Source organism: Formica exsecta, unplaced genomic scaffold (assembly GCF_003651465.1).
Source record: "Formica exsecta isolate Colony F162 unplaced genomic scaffold, ASM365146v1 scaffold31, whole genome shotgun sequence".
Classification (NCBI taxonomy): Eukaryota; Metazoa; Arthropoda; class Insecta; order Hymenoptera; family Formicidae; genus Formica; species Formica exsecta.
In genome coordinates this window covers 34,494-57,964 of record NW_021850355.1, presented here as the reverse complement: position 1 = coordinate 57,964, position 23,471 = coordinate 34,494, and the positions used below count along the sequence as shown (strand labels likewise).

Genomic DNA, 23,471 nt, shown 5'->3' with positions numbered 1-23,471 from the left:
TATAATTCGTCTGGTCTTCCATGAATATGGTGTAGTCAATTGTCTACCCAGAATATCGCGGACAACTGTAATAAAACCGCAAATATTCCTACTATTTCTGATTTTTTTATTTGAACAATTATACGATTTATTTGTCTATCGCGGTTTGGGAAACCCTGCGCCACAGAATTGACAATAGCGTTCGGGCGAGGGCTTATTGTGCAGGCGACCTTTTACGCCCCCACGGGATCTGTCAAAATCAGCTGACTGCCACTTGGTTCGTTCGGCTCTTCCGGACGCCGACGACGCTGCCGTTGCTGCGTATCTGATTGTCGCGGTTTAATATCTGCCACTGACATAAATTCGATGAAATAAATATGACAAGCGCGATCGATTAGAGCGTTGAATTTATTTGCTGTCGTCACAATGAAAATAATTAGCTTGATTGAAAATAATGCTGATTTTTTTAGATTGGTAACACGCGAAGTAGCGATAATATAAAAAATATGTTGTAATAATATTATCACTGAATTTTATGTCTTAATATAATTTACTCTAGAACGTACAAGCAATTTCAGAAAAATAATTAAAAATTTAAAAATTATTTGACTTTTTTAATCTTTTAAATTTACTTTTCAACCGTCACAAAAAAGTATTTATTTAAATTGAATTACGTTGCATTTGTGCAACAAAATTTCAATCTTTTCCAATTTAAATTTTTTTAGCTTATTTTTTATTTAATTATAAACTTTGTAATTATATTTAAATATAAAATATTAAACATTTTAATCTTATTTTAATGTATTCGAATTTGTGGAATATGTATTTTTATTATTTGGACAAATTGTTCTGAATATATTTCTCTCAAACCATCTCTGAATGTGTCGAGATTTGGTCGGGTCTTTTGCGAGCAGCAATGTATTTCGGGCGCTTCGAAAATGGTCGGTTTCTTGTTGGTGTTGGCAGTTTCTCGAGCTCTTCTTGTTTCCTGGCTGATCTGCGAGGACTTTTTGTTCTGCACGGTCTTGACGGGCGAACATCCGGACGCGACGTCCCGGTGTCATCGTACGCGTGATGCACGCGTGTGCGCATCTCTGCGATAGAAATACGACTTTGTTGTCGTCGTCGTCGCAGGGTCAACGTAACGCGAACGAGCTTTTCTACTACGTCACACACGGGTGATTGCACTAGAAAACCAGCATTCGCAGGTGACGCGAGACGCGTCAGATTTGATTGCTGCAGTTGATTTCACATTTCTTCCAATATATTTCAACATTCTTTTTCATTTCTCTTTCCTTATTTTTCTTTTTTACATTGCTTCTTTTTTACAGAAATGACGTATAGTGGACACTATATGTGGAAGCAATAATTAGTACAATAAAATCTAGAATTAATATACAAGTTTGCAAAATATAAAATCTCATGTAAAAATATTGATCATATAAACGTGTATCAAATCTTCTGTTTTTTTTTTCTCTTTTTTAGACAAGCGTATCGATAAGGAAATATATTCCAAATTTAAAAAAAAAAATTGAAATTTGATCTAATAATAGAAATTTCACAAATTCGAATAAATTAGTCAAAATAAAATTAAATGAAAAGTTAAATATAAATACAATTACAATCGAAAATTGATTCCGTAAATGCAAATTTTTTCATCGTTCCGCTCAAAAGTACGATACGCGACAGTGCTCCGGGAGTACCTCACGCGAGACGCGGTATCATTGACCGGTATCACCATCCTTTACGGAATTATCCCGATCCCTCCATGCTTCCTATATCGAATGTATCGGTAGCATACCGTCTCATCGCATCCTGGAACGATTTACGAGAATCCGGTCCTGCTGGGTGCCCCACAAGGAGGCCACCTTTTCTGGCACGAAGGTCCACGGATATCCTTATATGTCCGCCGGTTCCAGACAATGTCCACTCTGTGATGCCGCTATTCTCTCCTGTTCGTCGTCTTTTTTGCAATGTGAATACGTATGCACGCAAGACATATCTGCGCCCGCGCGCATACACAAAGTGAGGTCCCCGGAGTCATCTCGATGGAATGTCTAGGGCGGTTAGACTCAAAGAAGAGCGGGCGCGTTTCATCGTGTATATCCACTACTCTCTTCCTTCCTTCGCCAACTACTCCTCAACTTCCCAGAATAGCTCGTGATGCACGTTTTTACGTGTTAGATCTGGGATAGGCCGGATGCTTTTCCCCTCACTTGCGTCAGTTTGAATCGTTACGCGAAATAATTGATACAAACTAGTAACAAAAAAGAACTTTATTCAAATCTTATATATTAATAAAAAATATATTAATAAAAAAATCAGCAATAAAAAATAAAAAATAAATATGATAGAGAAAATTTTATACATATTGCGAACCTAATTTTGTCGTTCTAATAAGCTTCCGATTTTTCTTTTATAATTTTTTTAATCAGTTTTCAGCAGTATTTTAAATCAGTTTACCTATATAACAAATTTATAAAATGCGCTGCATCAAAAATTTATATTTTAGGAAAATAAAACTATGTGTGACAGTATTTATTTAATAAGTGATCATAATTTAATAGAAAAGTAAATATTGTTCTTTTTCGCAAAATTGATAATTGAATATCCCTTGCATTATTATATTCTATTTATACACAAAATTACATTATTAATCGTTTGGAAACGAAATATGTAGTGGCTGAGCGACTATATATTCGTCGATATGTTCCAAGTACTTAAATTCGCGGAGACACAAAAGGAGAAACATGAGCGTACACGACATAGGCGAAAGGAGCTTCGTGTGCACCGGTGATGTTAACTAGAATAACCAGATCGTGGCACGTTCGCCTTCTCTCTTTCTCTCTCTCTCTCTCTCTCTTTCTCGATTTGTAACAGCAAGTCAGTAACGTATGCAGTGCGAGTCTGCATACTCAATGCACGACAAGTGTAGCTCGATCGCATTTCCGCATAGGTGGCGAATTGCAAGTGTAATTTGGACATTTTATTATCTATTTTACTCTTTAGAGTTTTTATAAAATTAACTTGAATCAATTAACTATCAAGAATATCTCGAGAGTATAACGTAAATGTGCATTATCTTAAAAACAAAATTTTTCTTATAGTTTCACTGGATTATTTGAAAGTATATCTTATACAATTTACTATTAAGATATAATATATCAGATTAATAAAATGAATAAAATAGAAATAGAATGTATAACAATTTTTTAAAATAGCAAAGTTGGTTTCATAGCTTTCAAGTCAGAATTAAAAAGATTGAAAGTGTAAGTACTTTATTTTTGCATTCAGATTTCAAAGGCAATTCTACATAAAATGCACTACACGAGATCTTTGTCCTGTTTTCTATTAAATGATGAGTATTAAATAAAAAAAACGTTAAACTGGTTTTATCTTTTTAAAACATAAATACTTGCAAAATGCAGCGCATTTTGTAAAAAAATAATAAAAAATATCTGAAATTGATTTTAACAAAATAATAAAAAAATCTAAAGTGTCTAAGAGAACAAAATGATTGTTGTGCTCTGGGCGCTAATATTTCTTGACACTACTATTGGCGACGGCGAGTAGGCAAACTGTACTGTCTGAAAATGGCATGGAAAGACAAGGAGGACTGGCAGGATAGCGGAACGGTAGACAGGTTTTACGCGACAGAGAAACTGAGGAAGATAGACTCGGTTGAGACGGGAGTTGTCTAAATGTGGGCTGAGTTGTCTTTAACCGCCGGTATCAATGAACTGTCCAATGCGTGGGATTATTCACTCGTTCATGACGCTGACAAATTTTCGATCCCGAACACGGATACTAATCCAATATAATTTTTACAATATTTGCTGTGACACTATTTAAATATGACACTTGTCGCATTTAAATTATTGTTTTTTTTAAATCGATTTTAATTACGTGATAAACTTACAAAACGCGCTGCATTTTGCAAGTATTTATGTTTTAAAAAGATAAAACCAGTTTAATGTTTTTTATTTAATACTCATCATTTAATAGAAAACAGGATAAAATATTTGATTTAACCCTAATCGATTACTATTATTTATTTTATTTGATACTTTAAAAAAAAAGCGTAATTTAAATAGTTTCATTACAAAATTTTCTTTTTTTTTTCTTTAATGCGAAGATGTACATATAATTATTTTCTTATATTGTTTAATTGTTTAAATTATGGAGCAGCTAAACGATACAAAATCTCGTTATTGTTTGAGAGAAAAAGAGAGAAATCTTAGAGGAAAGATTAAAAAGAAATATCGCGAAAACACACACGTCTACGTTAAATTCTCAAAGACTCATCTTCGGAAAATGATACTTTGCGTCCTATTTCATGTTTCCAAAAAATCGCATCAAGATCACGTACTATCTCTTCATTGCATTTAGGAGATACCAAACTTATTTAACTTCATTTTTGTAACTTTTTTATCCCGTATTTGTGAAAACGATCACATATAGACAAGCTGATCTGTGTGTGTTTTAAAGAAACTACATTTAAAGAAAATATTCTTCTCAATGTACCGAGAGAAACATTTCAAAACATTTTCAGAAAAAAGTTCTTAGGAAGGAACGCCACAAATCCATATCTCGTTAAATTTAAAAACTTACTTTTTACGAAGGAAAACGATACTTCTCGCTTTCTTTCATAATGGTCTCTACGAGAAACGCGTCAAAGTCACGCCTCAGCTTTTTTTCACATTATGGCACGCTTAATTTCTTCATCCTCGTTAACTTTTTTATCTAAATCTCTGCAAAAAGATTATTAGATAAATTATTTCTACTTGTTTGCAAGTAAAAGAGCAAAAAATTTATGCAGTGCTGATAGAGACGATGAATTTTAATTTAGTTATATTTATAGGTTGTAGAGGGTCATTTATTATATTTAGACAAGAGTTTTAAAAAACAAATACTATAATTGTAATAACTGTAATTTCGCATGATTAAAACAGTGTCAAAGGCTTCTAATTTCCATTGTTCTAATTAATCAAGATTCACTGTATTTATGAGTTCTCTTTTATGACATAATAATTAATAATACGTAGATATTATATAACATGTATATATATCGAGCTTGATCGATTGATTCGATCGATAAATTTACATTAAATTATTCCATAAAACGAGTGTTTCGGTTATTTGATAAATCTTTGAAAGATTCAGAGAGAAGCACCGCGAACATAATCGTTAAATTTAAAGATCTGCTAAAAAAGCGAGAGATTTGCTTCTTCTCTTGTTTCATAATAGCTTCCGCTATAAAATCCGCTATAAATTCCGTCAAAGTCACGCATCGACTCTCGTCATGTCACTCGACCTGTGTTGTGGTTTTCGCCACTCGTTTCCAACTTTCCGAAGGAAAGAGCTTCCCCTCTCGACGGCCTGCAAACAGTTTCCCTTCCCTCTGCCTACGGTCAGATTTCCGCTCGTCGTACAATTTCCCCGCTCGATGTTAATTTCCCTCTCACCCAGGGGCGCGTTTGCTTCCGCCGACACGTGACCGGAGACCGCTCGAGAGATCGTCGTTGCATGTCGCTTCTCGCGTGATTCCACCTTCCGTTTACCGAGAAAAGCCTATTTACACGAGTCATTAGGGGGTCTTCGCCGTCGAGCTGTCGGCGACTTTATTGTGATCCTCTCTCGCCTCTGCCATTATTCACATGATTAGCAACAATTCGTAGAAAAAAAAGAATGAAGGAATTTCTCTTATAAGAAAATATGTTTTATAAAAAAGTTTATATTTTTTTAATAAGAAAATTGAAATTTTTGATTTTGATTTTTATTGTTCGATTTTTGTAATTACTAATAATTAATATCATTAGTTTTTATTCTACTTTGTGTCACTTTATAGTAAGAATGTCGCGATTCGAAATTGAGAAATAATACAGATTCGAAACTAACTGGCTTCAATGCAATGGCACGGAGGAATTATCCGTGAATTCATAACGCGAGATGAAATGAGAAATCCAATTTCATTTCGCGGTACGCCCACCGCGGGGTAACAAAGTTAAATCACTTGCATTAGAATGCTTTCGAGTGATTTTAGACGATCGAAACAGAAGCTTCTTCCTCGTCGTCGAGAGACCGTCCGGGCCATTCATTATAAAGAGACAATAAATGATGTTATCTCGTATAATAAACCGACGCGCGCATATACCATCGTCCCGATTGTAAAAGATCTATTTTATCCATGAACGATTTATACATATAAATCTCTCTCTTTCTCCAGCGGATGTTTATCGGCGCTTCGTGATCGGATCTTTATATTTTTATTAGTACATACTTTGCCGCGAAATCTGTATCATTAAACGACGATATTAATCACGATACAATAAATTTGAGTGACCTAGAGGGAAATAATCTATTTTTTAACATACTAGAAGTTTGCATTTTTGCATCATCATGATGTGTAAGCATAGGTAATGAAACATTTTTTTCTACAGCGTGACTCAATCTAATGCTTAGAATAGATCGTAAACATTACAAACCAGTTACATAGTTTCTATATTTTACTCGTTCCTCTTTTTAATGAAGATATAAAAGCGTAATCAATAATTATTTAATATTGAACTCTAGTTTTTTTATATGATAACATTTTATATAATAGATTTTATAATAAAAAAAAAAAAAAATTACAAAAAAGTAGGAAATGATAAAAATTCAATCAAACTGCAATCCAAGTTAAATCATGTTTGCAAAAATGTATTATTATTTGTTTTATACAAGCTTTGCTTTTATACGTAAATGATCTTTTTCGCAGCACATTATATCCCTTTTATACATTTCCGGATGAAAGTGCATTCAAAGTTTTATGCAAGTTTCACACAACTTCATAAGCGGCGGTTTAATGTGATTACGACTGCACCGACGCTTATATTCGGAAAGTACGTAGCTATGCGGGCCGATTGTTACACGCGAACTTATTCATTAATGTGAATGCAGTTGTTGTCGAAATTTATCGTGGCATTTATCGAATAATATGCCACGGATTTAGGTAAAATGTAAGCTAGCACGCGCGCATATGCTCATTGTTAGATCTTTTCACGAAACACGCAGCTTCAAAAACAAATGGCTTGATATAATGCGGTCGTATCTTATACGAGGGATTCCTGAAAAATCTCGCTTAATATTATACGAGATATCCAAGATACATTTTCTCATAAAAATAAAGATAAAGTAATTTTTTTTTATCGGATTTGCATTATTTCCAATCTTGCCCACAGAGATAGCGAGTGTGTATGATATATCGATATTTTTTTTTTTTCCATTACATATTTTATTTCAAGTTTGCATAAGATCCGACCGAAATATATCTCAAACTTTTTTTCCAGGATGATACTTTTAATAATGGTATTGAATGCGTAAGTCATTCCCTCCGTCATGTTTAAAAATCCTTACCGCGGCCTGAGACAAACCGAAAGTCCTGCTTCCGTAAGAGGTGGAAAGCCTCCTTCCGTGTTTCCATGGAAACCGTCCTTCTATCTCCCCTAACCTTCTCTTTCTCCTTCCCTTTCCTTCTACATATTTCTCCCTTTCTCCCATTCTCTTTCTATCCCTATCAGGAGCGGATATACATGGAAACTAATGAACTAACTCCAATAATTTTTTTTTTTTTTTTTATTTTTTTTTTTTTTTTTTTTTTAGCAATATTTATTGATTTTTTTTTAAATTATATATTGTACAATTTGTAAACATATATAATTATGACTGTATATTTTAAATTTGTATATATATTTATCACAGAAACTTATTTTTTATGATTTATTAATTTAAATTTATTAATTTTTCTAGTTTTTATTTGTGGGAATGATATTTGAGTTATAAAATTATTTGTACTTTTTAAAATTGAATGGCAGGATTTCCAAAAATTATTAGCTTTTAGTTGGATAAAATTATCATCTATCTTAAACGATCGAAAGGCGAACAAGGCTTCTCTTTACCGAAGTGTGAAAAATTTGTAGATTTATAACTTAAAAAGTTTTTAAATAGTTAAAAAACAAATATTTTATTTACTTTTAAAACGTTCATATTTTTCGTAATTTGATAAAAATTGTTCTCGTAAATACAAAAATTATTTTAACTATGAAACATAGGATCTCAAATATCTTTGTTAGGGTCTCCGAAATTTTAAATCCGTCACTGTTCCACTCTCTTTCTCTGGCTTCCTCTCATACACCCTCGTAGTAATAATACGCCTTTCACAGTTAGCGCCGCGACGCTCGGTATCGACCGAGGGTGTTACCCCCTGCTTCCCCACTCTCTGACTATATTCCATCGCCATCCCCTCTGTTTGGTTTCAGTACACCCTCGCATTGCACGAGCGCTCTCAACTTTCCAACACCCTTCCCCGCTTTTGTACTCCCCTCTACTACGCGCCACTACGATAGTACTATTCGATTCATAATAATACAAAGAACACGCGATAGCACGTATTCGCGTGCAGCCTTAATTCACGAATTAAACCGGTGTTCGCTACCGCTCTGTTTTTTTTTTTTACCACACTCTGTCGTCCTGTTCTACATTCTAAATATTATGACTACATATTATTCTATATATTCCATATATTAATTAAAAATTAAAATGTAGTGAATGTACTAAAACTAAAAATTCAGAAATTCGAGCATTTTAACGCGCTTTCTATAGATTTAAGTTTTTATCAAATTATCATTGATTTAAATAAATACAGATTTTCCGTATTATTTTATCGTATGGATTATATATATCCTATGGATAAAATAATATACATACGTTACGTATATTCCCACCCTCATGACTTTTTACGTAAAAAAAAAATATTGGCTGAGAAAATTACTTTTCATAATTTTTATTTATTTCCAATATCTTTTATACTAAGATCGGTTTTATTAGAGTATGAAAATATCTAATTACGAGATTTAGTAGAAAAATATATTTATATTTATTTAAAGGGAAGAATATTATACAAGATAAGATATAGATTAGAAGCAAGCATGAAAAACGTTACTTTTAATTATTTCACCTGTAATCAATGACAATCCAGTCTTTAAAATCCTGAATCACATAATTAATTTTATCCTTCGAGAGATACATATTTTTATTTAAAAGAACGTCTTTTATTCGTTTTTTCTATATGTGTTAATCGCAACAATAAAAACAGCTATATAGATACATAAAAATAATTCACTAAAGATATAAAACATTTTTTTAATTAGAAATCCAAATCTGAAAGGATATAATTACTTTACGTGATTAAATTTTTTAAATTTAAACATTACTTTCATAAATTTTCGCCAATTTATTCCATTTAAATAACCGGTTTCTTAGTTTCATCTTCGCTCGAAACCGCTCGTAAGTTGTGGGGAGTAATCTCAACTTTGTCGCATAGAAGGCGAGCTATAATCAAGAGTGACTTATGGCATAATTAGCACATTTCCCAGTTTCGAGTAACAGCCGCCTTCTTGCGACGAGTGTTCACTCGCAAGAAGGAATCCGTGTTCGCAAAGCAGGCAATTAGTGCGGAGAATTGTTCTTTTGATGAAAAGATTTCCATCGGGTTATCTCTACGTCTGAATTCTAAAATTTTGAATATTTAAACTCAGAACTTTATCTCTTTAATCTTACCATTCTCTTGTGCAACTTGTGCAAGTCAGTTTATCTCTAACTGTATATAATTCAAAATTTTAACAGAGTAAAAGTTCTCTGAGTATTAATAATTGAAATCATCGAAAAGAGCTATTCCTTTACACAATATTTACGTCTGTGTATCATTTCGTTCTAGCCAGTAAACCAAAGAAATCGCCTCGAGACAAACTGAGGCAAGTTTACGCAGCATTTTACTTTGTTCCGTAAGATATTCCATATCATTTTTCATCAGATTTTAGAGATTTGACATCTATTTTTAATTAAAAAACGAAACGGCTAACTTTACACGTAACATCAATAAAATAAAGTTCTTTATAAATATATATATAAAAATATGTTGGAAATAAAGATTTTTTTATAGTTAAAATTAATGTATTTAAATGTATTTAAGTCTGAAAACTTATTTTTATGCATAAATGAATTTTCTTTAGTAAATTAAATTCATTTATTAAATAAATAGAGAGCGAATATTGACACGTGGGAAAATACACGATATCTTATTTAGAAAAAATCCCAAAAACACAGAAAGATATTTTTATGCAATAAATATATATTATATTCGCCTTGCTCGATACTTTGGCAAGCAAATATTTCGTAGATATTGAAACAAATCACTTCGGATTTCTTGCAAGCGCGCCCGATCGGCGAATTAAATGGGGTCGAAATGATTTATCGGTGTGGTTGGCTGGAAGATGTGAGGCACTATATTATTCGGTGGGTGGGTCACCTGCCTATAACGATAAGAACTGACCCAAATTCGCGCCGCATCTTCCTGGCAACTCCATGGACAGTATATATCAAGGTTTCTGCATGCGCAACTCTCCTCGTCCTCCTTTCGAGAATACGCGATATAAGTTTTAACCGATCGAAAACTTTCAACCGCGTAAGTACATAAGTAAAAGTCCCGATTGTTCCACTTCGGGAACGCGAAACTGGCCATCGAGGGGAAATTGCAGATTACTCTTGGTCGCGCGAGCTTTACGACGAGTTCGTAAACGAGATTGCTTTTATGCACAGGGCGTGTCCGCCGTTTCTTCTGTCTCTCTAATGTTACAATGCGTCCACATAGTTTCTCTCTATACACGCTACCTATATATTCTGTAATCTTGTGTAAAGATACGACGGATTTTCTTTCAAAATATGCTTTGATAAAAATGATAAAAACATATGATACCTTTTCTTTGCGAAGATAAAGCTATATACATATATTTTTTTTTTTTTACGGAACTATTACATATTTGGCACATTTTCAAGATATACAAAATAAAATATTCATAAATAATATATGTCTATAAATAAAGCTTAAATTTTTTTTATTTAACTTGAATTATTAAGTATGTGTTTATTAGCTATGATTATATATAAGTATTTATTAGTCTGCTCTCGCTCTCTGCGCGGTGAAGAAATAATCGATATTGCAAACTTCTGTTATCTCTATGAGAGAGAAAGTTCTCGACTGCTACCGTTCGTATATCGAGATATGGAAAAAAAGTACGGACAAAAGCGTAGCTCGCTTAAGCGTAACGCAAGGGTTGCGGGGCTTCTATTATTGCAAAACAGCGGTCGATGAGTTCTCGAGATTACGCTCTCCTGGGAGAGATATTTCTCTTCCTCTTCCTCTCGTATTTACTTACTCGCCGCCACGAATTCTACGTTCGCGTTTTATCAGCGAAATTACACTTTCCCGGCGGTTCAACGCTCGAAGTATACAAGCTTGCACTGATTTAATTGCTAATTACGTATCTAATTTGTGATATGAGATTATTAAAATTTACTTATCACTTTGGCGAATTGTTCCATTAAGTTTAAAGAATATCAATAAAGATATGATTTTAGGTAATTTTATTTAAATTTTAATTCAAACGTGAAAAGTCTTTGTAAAACTTTTAGAAAGAAGTAATATTGAATTAAATTTACATACGACAAAGGAAGATTATATGAATTTCTTACATGAAATAGTACATTGTTCATCGAAATTTTTTATTAAACATGAATTCTGCATTCTTTGCGAAATAAATTATGGAAGTTTACGGTGTACTTCTTCCGAAAGAACGGCGCTCTTTCGCCGATAGGGAATCGAAATTCCACTTTTTGCCGAGTCTTCCTCGTAGAAAACTCAATTAGCGATCTCGTAGAATTAATCCCCAGCTGCAGGAGGCTGCATTCAAACGAGGTCCTCGAGGTTACATCACCCTTAGCGGAAAGAGTAACAGAGCTGATTGGCGTTCGCGCAAATAACTTCGTTACGAGTTCCGTCACGAAGTGCGGTTCACGTGGATTTAGCTCCTGCGGTGTCTATCGAATCTTTCCCCTTTTTTTTTTTTTTTTTTTTTTTTTCAACTCAATTATCGGAAAACCCTGGAAAATCTTTGTTCGCTTCTACGATAAAGTTTATGCGTGAATATAAAATAGCGATATTTAATTAAAGATATAGTCAATTCTCTAATTTAATACGTTTATTTTTTATCATGAAACATTTATAAATCCAACTACTGATGCATTAATAGTTAATGTATTAGAAATAATATTTTTGTCTATGTATCTCTTTTTCCAATTATTGCTTTACTTTAAATTTCTGATAAGAAAATTTATATATTAAATTAAATCTCTAAAAATATAATTATACGTTTATTATTTTCAAGAAAGCCATTACATATTAAGTGATACATCAAACTTCATCACTAGTAAATTTTTTAATTTGTGTCACATTTGACATTTAATGTCTAAAGTAATTTGGATGTAACACAGTTTTTTTTGCAATTGAGTTAGTTCGATCAATTAAATTTACTGTCACACGAAAATTTACCGCTGCATTCATAGAGTTAGTAAAGTATGATGAAAAATGGGCAACGCGACGTGGCTCGAAGACACAGAACATAGACTCTGCTAATTAATCTGGATATAATTAATCGTTGCTTTTGATTATGCAGGTTGTTACGCCGCAGAAGTGCGGGGACGTCTACCTATACGACCTTCCAGCCAGTCGGGGAAGTCCTGCGCCGCCCTCCAGACACGACTCACCCCTCAACTCGACGAACAATGAGCATTCGCACAATACAGGTACGTATTATTCACAAACTAAACAACCCGTCTGTAACTGAGTGGTCGTTGTGATGAAGCCGTCTGCTAAAGTTTATTCATTAATTGAAATATTGGTTTATTTCGCGAAAAAGCTGCGGTAGAATTTTTAGCTAGTTCATCGGTGAATGTGAAATTTTGAATTAAAATCACAGATGTACAATTTCTATTATTTTACACATTTTTTGATAGTTTTAAATATTATCTTGAAATATATTTTTCTCATATTTAACAAAATTTATTATTTTCAAATATTTATTTATCTTTCCTTAGATGATCAAAATTCAGTCAAATTGTATAGCTTGTACAGGATATTTTTCTGCAGAATATGCAATAATTTTTGAGAATAAAAATATACATAAATTTTATATAAATATATATTCTCTCAAATATTGGATCTTTTTTGTGGACTTTATATTGATAAAATCATCTATTTATTTATCGCACCCGTTTTGCACCTGTATTCTGCACTAGAAATGTATTAGTCTTTTATTTCCACACTTTCACTCAATATAATAGATCCCGTTATTCGTCGAACAAAGAGCTCCTGGGGACTTGTAGTAGAAATCTCACGAAACACTCCATTAAACATGCTCAAACAAGTTAGCTTACAAATACCCGGGAGACCTGATCCAAGAGAAATTTCTCTTCACCCCTTTTGTCAAATGGGCAAACTTCTACCTGCGCAGGACGATACACCGGCAACAGCAACAGCGCACGGAATTCCGTCGACAACGGAGGTAGCGGCGATACGAACGAGTGTTACGACGTACCGCCACGCGCGATCCCGGTGATACCGTCGCCGGCGAGCAGCCCGAGCCCGGCCCCGTCGTGCTATGACATCCCGAGGCCGCCGACATCCTGCACGCCTAACTCAAATTGCTCCGGCATCACGCCGCTGGATTGCTACGACGTGCCGCGGCCCCTGCAACCCCTCACGCCCAGCAGCTCGGCCTCCAGCCTCACCAACGACGGATCCCTCAGTGGCTCGAACAGGTACGTTCGTTCGCATTTCGCGTTATTCGGACGAATTCCTCCCAAGTATGATGATTACAGGGATACAAGTCATTCTTGGAGTCAGAGATACGAGAATCTTGGAGATTTACGTCCGTCCAAGAATCTAAAAGTTTTGAAATAAATTGAGAACTGAATAAAGTTTCAAAAATCCTGAAAAATGTTTTAAAGATATGAAAATTATAGAACTATAAATGTAAAAAAAATCTTAAGATTCCGAGCTCGCAATTTCTCGCTAGAAAATTTCAACGTACACAACGTACACAACGTTATCAATAATAAATTTAAAAAGTTTTCGATGTTCGATCTCTTTGCCTGCGCCCTCATGGATGATTTTAAATTTCAGATCGAGTTTGGCCGCTCCGGATTATGATGTACCTCGACCACGTCTTCCAGTATCCTCGTTGCCGTCTCGACACAACACTCCCGTACCGAATACCCCGACGCCACCGCCACCCTCGCAACAAATTTACGACGTACCAGTCAGCAAGGAGCTTCCGTTGGAAATAGATTCTGCCCTGGAAGGTTTGCAGAGATTGCAGAACGAGGCGTCCGCCGCGATAGCGAGGTTACTGGGTTTCGTCAGTCCCGGCTGGAGAACGCCGCAGCGACTGGACGCCACCCTTATGGACTTGAGGCTGGCTGCTCTCAGACTCCGAACATCTCTGCACGATCTAGCTGAATTCGCAGAAGGTGATTAACTACAGCTACGTTACTTTTATCGATTTAATATATCTTTAAAAAATTCTTTGAACATATGTATCTTCATAACTTTTCAGATAAGATATATAGCTTCCTCGTCACATTTTATCATTTTTCCAATTTTTGCTAATCTTATGAAATAATTCAAAAAAGATATAAATCAATTATAAATCTTCACAAAGAAAAAGTTCGAGATAAATTATATTATTTTTATCTCTACAATTCTTCGAATTCACGACACAATTTTATCTACAGTTTTTATGAAAATTTTCTCAAAATTATATTTATATATACATTGCTAAATTTTAAAAAATCGTATTTTGCGCACAGGCACACTAGGCAATGCAGGCAAAGCACCGGACAAAGGTCTGGCAACGAAATTACGACCACTAGTAAAAGCGCTTCGTGATTCTGACAAGCTCGTGCAGGAAGCCGCTACCGAATTGGACACGATGGAATGGGATGCGAGCAAGCTCTGCCGTGGCGGTGGCGATACACCAACACCTACTAACGGACCTCCGCCTTCGCTGCTACCGTCTGTACAGCCGGATCCCCTCGATCAGCTGATCGCGTGCGCCCGAGCGCTCACGGAAGACGTCCGTCAGGTTGCTAGTTTCATTCAGGTGAGCATCTTTCGCAATCGTAATATATTTGTCACGGGTAATGACTTCCATAATCTCAAATGCAATGGATTCTAATCGAATCATCGCAATAACCCTGAAGAAAACAGAGGATGAATTAATATAAATTAAAATGATTAATTAAAATAAATGGAAAAATCGATTTCCAAATTTTTTTTTTTAGAATAATACATCGGTATCACTTTGCCATGCAACTATATTCCATGCATGGAATAAAAATGAATTCTTAGGTCTAAGTAGGGAATCAATGTTTAAGAATTGAAATGGATAAACAAGAATAGGAAGAAGAGGAAACAAATGGAAATCTAAGTTGTGATTTCGAAGATTAGGAATCGAAAAGTTTAGAAAATAAATTTTTTACTCTTTTCAATTTTATAAATTTTTCTACATTTTTTTAGAATAATGGATTATATAAATATAGTTTCGGTGACATTGATAAGAATCTTAAATCCTTGTTGCCAATGATAAAGAGGCTCTATGTATGCAGGGAAATTCTACGTTGCTTTTCAAACGAGCGTCGATCATTTCCACGGGTAGCAGCAACAATAGCGGTGCCGGGGAGGATTACGACTACGTGAATCTCGATTCGCGAGAGGTCGTGGCGAAACAGCGGGAGGAACTACGAGCCTTGCTGCCGCAGGAGCTGCGCAGCAATTACGATCTGCTGGTATCCGAGGCGGACAATGCGGCGATTCAGATGCCACCCACGACACCGACGCCCATGGACCCCAACGACAAGCAATTGTTGGCCTTCTACGCCGCACAGGTGATCACGCACGGCGCGCACCTGACTCACGCCATCGACGCTTTCCTGCAGACGGTCGAGCACAATCAACCACCCAAGGTGAGTTAAGTCGAAGTTTCTTGTAGTACTTATAGTGCCACCCACAGTGTACTTTTTCACGTGAAACTATTCGGAGATATCGAGAGATTTATTGTTCGACGTTGACGACAAAATGACAAAGAGTTAAAGAGTGTCATCGATAAAATATTCTTGTCTCGATAAAATTTAAGATTTGAATTACCTGTAGCCATCCTTTTTTTAACGACACCTGTCATAACGTATAGATTACGTTTAAAACCAGCTAATATAATTACATAAAGCATTTATTGTTTGACGATATTGTCTAAAGCAATGCACAGTATTTTATCGTTGTCTTCCGATAAAAATAGATTAGATTAGATCTATTGTAATTATTTTAGAAATTCTTATAATTCATATTTTTTTACTTTTTACAAGGATATAATAAGCGCATTACGATAAAAGAATAACGCGGTCTGCGCTTAGTTTGACAATGAGCTATATTTTTTCAATATATTTTGAAACACATTAAATGAATATGGGTCTAGATAACGATGGTGGAAGAGTAGATATCGATGGTGCTATCATGTGCCAAGATACCTTAAATAAGCGCACGTTAATTGCATATTTTCATTACTTTTTCACGATGACCTCTTTTCCTTTGCACATGTATTGTACGCAATCGCTACCGCGGCTACAGATAAGCCGGTTAATAAAACGTACATGTAAAATACGAAAGAAAAAACATCGAAAAATTAGAAAATTGTTTCGCCTAGATCATAAAATACCAAATATGATAAGCATAATAGCGAGGCATAATTACCTCAAATCCTAGTTTTATAAAGATATATAAAACAGATGCAATTTAACATTAGAATAGTTAACCCATCGCTATGGCTTATTTGAACAATTGCAACTGTATTTTAGCTTTCAATATTAATAACGAAAATTTAAAAAAGGTATCTATTTCATATCGTAATTGTGAAAAATTTTATATTCATTTTAAATATATTTTTTAAAAGGAATCTAATTTCTAATTCCTTCTGTTTATGTATCAATGAGCAAAAATTCTTATATTGAACAGTGCAATTTTTTTTTCTTTTTTTTTTAAAGAACAAAAACATCTTAATTTGTTTAACAAAAAAGTAAAATTGAGTTTACTAACTTGTAACAATGCATGCGTAACAAAAAAATAAATTTTAATAATATTAAATTACAGGTTTTTCTGGCTCATGGTAAGTTCGTCGTGCTGAGTGCACACCGGCTAGTGCACATCGGTGACACGGTGCACCGAAACGTAACGCGCAACGACGTGCGTACACGCGTTTTGCAATGCGCGAACGCTTTGAACGAGGCTCTCGCGCAAACTGTGCAAAAGACGAAGCAGGCCGCCCAGTTCTTCCCGAGCGTTACCGCGGTCCAGGAAATGGTCGACAGCGTCGTCGATGTCTCACATCTGGCTAAGGATCTCAAAGTCGCCATGATACAATCCGCTCAACAGCCTTGAAGATTTTTGTCACAACGCAGTCGCGTAACTACAAGTTCCTTGAATTGAAATGCAATCTTTACGATTGGTAATTTTTTTTTTGTTAAACTCTGAGATTGCGGAAGATTGAAACACGATGCACCTTAGGATTTACACCTTGCGATCGGATTTGATATCGCGATCGTGTTGATAATTCGAAGACAACGCTCGAAGAATCATATCGAATCTGTTGTCCACGTTTTTTTTGTCAAGATTTTGAGCGAATCTCGCTGATAATTTGCAGCGCGTTCATAGAATGAATATTTTTTCTTGTATAAAAATGGATCAAAAGTATCTCAGGAAATTTTCAGTGGATGGTCCTTCAAGCGTTATCTACGAGATGTGAATCGTTGATGGTTGCTGTTATCTCGAGATTCAGCCATCATCAAAGAATACCACGAAAAATACATGTGGTATTGAAGGCATCTGATATTTTTACCGAAAGAGAACGAGCATTAGAGCAAAAGAAGTTTGCTTGGGATCCTGACGACAGTATTTTTAACTCTAAACGGCGAGATAATCAAACGAGATGATCAGTATATATGCTTCACAAAGCAAAAACCAAATCCCCGGATACTCACACACTTCGTGTGTATAGTACAGAGCTAATTATCCCTTTGCATTATAAAAAAAATTTGTGGCCTAAAATAGAAACCTGCTACTGCCAAAGCTCCGGTATTTAGATCATAAGAAGCGAAGGAAACCTTGGAACGAGTGTCTTTGTAATGTACTCGAGAATATTAACACATTGTAATCTTTCATAGAAAATATGTAGCCGTATCGTTCATCTAGACATTTCAGGTAGACGTGTGGAGTATAACGAAGAGTTATAACAATAGCTTTCCGGCACGTGCGAAGCATTCCCGAAATGGGCTTCCACGAATTCGCGACTTGATAGGCACCGAGGTTATCCACTCGTTTCGGAATGGAGCTCATTTCGGATACACGCCAACAACGTACGCAGCTAAACGTGTTAGTGGTCTCATAGATGTACGTATACAATATACAGTAGAACATACATATACGACAACGCGTATTCATATCTCTCTTTTAGAGCTGAATTCATGGATGTCGGTTAATTATAATTTTAGTTTCGCTGATCCTCTAGGACTAGATTTAAAAAAAAAAAAATAAATAAAAGAATAAATCAAGCTACAATTAACTGATATTGCTATTAAAGATAACGCGAAAGATCGATATGAATACTAATGTCGAATTGAGGAACAACCGCGTTTCTGTTTTTCTAGTTCGAACGTATGTTGGAAAATTGACACCAAGAGAGAGAAAATTCAATGCAGGGAACACACTTTGTGGAATATCCTGCACACAGAGGCGAACTTATATTACTTGTTACAAACGATTCTTTTGGAGGACAACTTTAAACGAAAATTTTATACGAAGCTTTTACTACTGGGTTACGAATTTTTCGAGCGCCCAGGCCTTTTTACCAGGCTCTTCCATAACAGCGAAAATTAGTCACGAGCGCACACCGTGAACCGCAATCAGCGGCGGATCGAATAAAGTATTATTATAAGAATTTTAACGGCAACTCTACGCGTATTCGCAAATTTCTTTTCTCTAACGAAATCTTTTTTATAAAGTGAATTTTTATAAAACGAATGTTTTTATTAATTTAACGCACATTCGAGTTCTCTATAAATAGAGACTGACGCAAACAACGCAAATATCTAGAGAATATCGTAAAGATTGTGTTATCATTTTTTCTACACGTTTTGCATTTCTATATTATTATATATAGATAAATCGGTCATGGAATTGCATTTTTGTAATTATCTAGCCATCAAAACAGTCTTTCTTATATTTTAACATACAATTATAATTAATCTTTTTTTCATATTAAAGTATCACCAAAAGACCATAATTTATTTTTAAATAATTATCGAAGTTAGGAATACGTATACGATCCAACCGCTAATTTGCGACGCAAGTTGTTTCGTTGGCATCCACATGCGAAAGTGTACTTAAAAATAACTTGCGACTAGTAGGATCCACTCAATACAATTCGCGAAACTATCCAACTTATTTATTGGAGTTCTACTGCGCCTCGATTAAACAATGGAGATATAATTGTGTGACTGTGACGCGGTTATATGTATATTTCTAGCGTATATTAAAATATAATCGGCTGTTTTGTTGCAGCTTTAACGATAACGAGCATTTAATAGATTTTTTTTACTCCATGTGAGGATTTTTATCTTTCGACATTCTTCTTTCTCAATTAAGAGATTGATTGTTGTAATTACTATTGTGACATAGATGAAGCGATTCTTTTTGAAGGCGCGACTTATGACATTGAGATATATTCTACAGTTTATTTTTTAAAAATTATATATCCAAGCATATCGCATATAGAAAAACGTTTATACATGAACCTCGAGACCTGTATTATAATTTATTAGCGAAGCGTTTTTTGTAATATAATACACATGGCAGTTATGTAGAATCTAGAATTGTATATTTCGAAGTTTATATGATAGTCGATAGGTGCTTATCATTCACGTTCAACTATCGTATATTCAGGTATATCATGTCATTAAGTATTAATAGTTTCTCCTTTTTTTAATGCAAGCTGACGAATGTTGTTTTATTTTCGCCAATGAAAACACAATTCGTCATTTCCCTCTAATTTCCCTTTTGTACATTGTACCTGGATAATCCTTTCGTAGTAATTGTATACTATTCTTGCGATCATACATTCGTTAAACATATATATACACACAACGGTATTTCATGTTATTATAAACATAAGAAATACTTACTATACTACAAGCTACATATCGAGAGCGATTATTCTAAGATTGAGATGAAAAAATTGGAAAAAAAGAAAGAAACTCTCGATATAGCGTACGTGATATCGTTTTAGAGGAATTTACTACACATCGAAAACTCGGTTTATCATAATGAATCATGCTTTCGGTAGTATAATATAGTACGCGCGAGGACGATTCCTGCGTTTTATCATTGAAGATTTCTTCGTGCCGTTCAATGCAAAGCCGAGATGCGTTATGAACTAAATAATTGATTATGTTACGTTAAGAACACCTTATTTGTATATATACATAGATATATATTTATACATATTATATATTATATATATACATAACTATTCCTATTACAAAAACGGAGTATGTATACACACACACACGTGCGCAATAGTATGTCCGAGATGCAATAGTGGAATAAACATGTTTGAATATCGTGCAATGTCAAAAATAATTTTTAAGCCAAAATATGCTGAAATAATCAAGAAGTATTTGAAAAAGAAAATATCTATCGAGAAACGTATTCATATAAAACTCGATTGTAATGTAAGTCAAAAGTGCGTAAACTGAGTCCACATGTTCTCAGAATTGTAAAATATTTTTTTCCTACTGTTCTTTTTTTCAATAACATCTTAATAATGCCCTGAAAGATTAATTTTGCATATTGGCGCATTATTTGTACATTATAGTTTCGTTCATACAATAAAGTCTCAAAGAGAAAAAAAAAAAAGATTGTGAAAAATAAGACAGTTATTTCAGAAACTCCTTTATTCTTTATGTTACAATTTATTAATTTTTATTACATTTTGATGTGTGAACGAAACTCACATACAATATATATCTATGCAATATAAACTGTCAATTGACAGATAAAACAGCCCCAAAGTCCAATCTCCCTCTATTGTGCAAACCTCAACAAGTAGTTTCTGTGCATAGTTGTACATAAAACATTTTTATCAATATGTACCCGGTCATAATTTGATAAGTAGAAGCTCCATAAGAAGTAACTTTACGTATTGATAATTATATTCAATTAATCAGTATTCGATAATTTTTATTTATATTCCTTAGCACAAAATATTAAATGAATGTGTTTTCAAGTTTATTCAGTTTTAAGAACCAACCTGGTTTTGACAGCAACAGTGATGGACAGACCTAAGAGTGATCACCACAACATCTGCCAAGATGTGTATGAACATTGCCCTCCTTATGTGCTCTGTCTCTAAGAGCCTTTTCATGGTGAAAGCTAGTGAGATCTCGCTTCATTGCATAAGCATCTTCACCGTCCGCGTAGTATTTCGGCTCTACCTCAGACACTTCAAATTGCAAACTACTTGTGTATAAGTTGAGAGCTGCACGATTACTTCTGCGAACGTGCAATGAAACGTACTTCGCTCCAAAACATTCCACCATCGCTCTAGACGCCTGATTCATCAATTTCTGTGCGATTCCCAATCTTCTATGAGAGCGTTTCACTGCCAAACTGGTAATATGTCCATGGGGATTGTCTTCGCAATCCTCCTCCATCTTGGCGAGCACGTATCCTACTATTCTTCCTTTCTCATCTTCAGCCACATAACTTAGCTGCGGCCAGGAAAGAGCGTGGTACAGATAGTACTTCATCTGGTAATTTTCAGGTAAGCATTGCAAATTACAATGCTGTATATTTAATAAGTCTTCTGTAGTTGCACAACGTATATTTACAGACATCTTAGTCAGATATGTTTTGTCTTATGCAGTCGTTCATATAAATGTGATAGCTTTAATATTGTCCAATTAATCACGGCGAAGTTTCTTAATACGTGAGCGACCGTTCTTCAAATCGTTAACGGACGACGATTCGCTCATTCCTTTCCCAGTCAATTCTCTTACAAAGCGGAATCGCGATAGGAAGAACGTCCAGACTAAGTACCAACCTGTGACAAAAGAAATTATTATGTGATATTAATTCGATATTAAAACAAAGCAATAATAATATAAAATATATAAATTATATTCACTAACTTTTAGCGTTTGAATTGAAAACAATTTGAAAATTTGTTTACATGATTAAATAGCTAATCTAGATTTTTATTTTATTAACTTTTATAGATTCAAATATTATAATTTCATACTCAAATATATTTTACAATACTATTCTTCGAAAAAACGATGTAAATATGTCGATCGTGATAATGCAAGTAAGATATGCTAATTAGAAGTAGATAGAAAAGTAGTAGAGGGAACAACATAAAAGAGTTGCATTAAATTTATAAATTATTAGAATGTGCTTGGGTACCTATCTATACCTATACATAATCATACATGTATAGTGTATGTACATAAATAACAATACATTCAACACAACATAAAGTAGGAGAGGCTACTTTCACAACCTCCCTTGCGAGCCAAGAAACTTCCGATTATATGATTACGTCATATTTCATAATCGAGTCGATAATAGTTGCTTACCCATCACAACAAGGAGGAATACTATTAGTAGACTGAATATCACGGAGAACGCCGCGAGGAAAATTTCCGTCGGGATTTCCATCAAGAAATGAAAGAAAAAAAAAATATACGAAAGAGAGAAAAGAAAATTTTCTACACTCTACGTCTATAACTACATTAGCGGAAATTTCGCGTGAACGGGATAATCGTGCTCACGATATAAAACGATGAAAGCTCAAGAGGGAACTTAACACGATAACGACGCGCGAGCTTTCCGCCTATCTCTCGAAACGGGCATACGCCATTTTGAAAATCGAAGAGTTGAGGTTATAACACCCCCCCCCCTTGCACGCGCAATTCGTAAGTCGTAAATGCACGTAAACGGTACGTTTCGTCACGATTGCAATTCATTTTCGCTTACGACACTTACCAAAGTCCAACAGCAACTCGGACAGCCGATATTATTTCCACGAGACTTTGAATCTTTTACACCGGTGAATGGTTCTGCCGATAGGAATCACACCTAACCCAACACCCAACAGATGCCAATGCCATGAAGTTGCATCAATTTTTGGCGCGCTCGAGTCGTATATATCGTATCTAGATATTTATACATCGTGACTGTTGATCATGAACAGGATAGAAAATGGCCTCAACTGCTGTTTTTGATGTGTTCTTTATAGCTGAACTAGCTGCACTAGTTCAGAGCTTATCTTTCTTCTTCCAATGTGAAGAGAAAAAGATAAACTCTGAATTAGTGCAGCCAGTACAGCTATAAAAAACAGACTATATATAATTATTAATATATAAATAAATAATTACTAATATAATCTTTGTATTTCAAACTATTAAAGACGAGAAATAACGAAAAAAAAAACTACCTTAAATCTTTTTATGTT

At 34.6% G+C, this 23,471-nt stretch overlaps 2 protein-coding genes across 9 annotated transcripts in view; one reads left to right on the top strand and one right to left on the bottom strand.

Annotated features, from left to right (window-relative positions):
- LOC115237807 (breast cancer anti-estrogen resistance protein 1) overlaps positions 1-20,580 on the top strand; it is a 64,135-nt gene extending 43,555 nt beyond the window's left edge. The window contains exons 4-10 of one of the 2 annotated variants that reach the window (XR_003884398.1): positions 12,528-12,657; positions 13,365-13,671; positions 14,036-14,382; positions 14,722-15,014; positions 15,520-15,876; positions 17,054-18,349; positions 18,607-20,580. Coding sequence is in view for 1 of the 2 variants with exons in the window: in XM_029811087.1 (XP_029666947.1) it covers positions 12,528-12,657; positions 13,365-13,671; positions 14,036-14,382; positions 14,722-15,014; positions 15,520-15,876; positions 17,054-17,341 (1,722 nt within the window). In the remaining variant the exon portion in view is untranslated. Of the gene's footprint in view, positions 1-12,527; positions 12,658-13,364; positions 13,672-14,035; positions 14,383-14,721; positions 15,015-15,519; positions 15,877-17,053 lie in introns of both variants that reach the window. The other variant, XM_029811087.1, reaches the window with a different exon arrangement.
- The window catches only part of LOC115237809 (N-alpha-acetyltransferase 10), a 28,005-nt gene continuing 19,513 nt past the window's right edge, over positions 14,980-23,471 (bottom strand). For 3 of the 7 annotated variants that reach the window (XM_029811092.1, XM_029811091.1, XM_029811093.1), the window contains exon 3: positions 20,861-21,372. In XM_029811092.1, coding sequence (XP_029666952.1) covers positions 21,298-21,372 — 75 coding nt within the window. In that variant the 3' untranslated portion in view covers positions 20,861-21,297. Of the gene's footprint in view, positions 15,109-19,943; positions 22,059-22,420; positions 22,440-22,593; positions 22,944-23,002; positions 23,224-23,471 lie in introns of those variants that run through there. The other 4 variants (XM_029811096.1, XM_029811094.1, XM_029811089.1 and 1 more) reach the window with 4 other exon arrangements.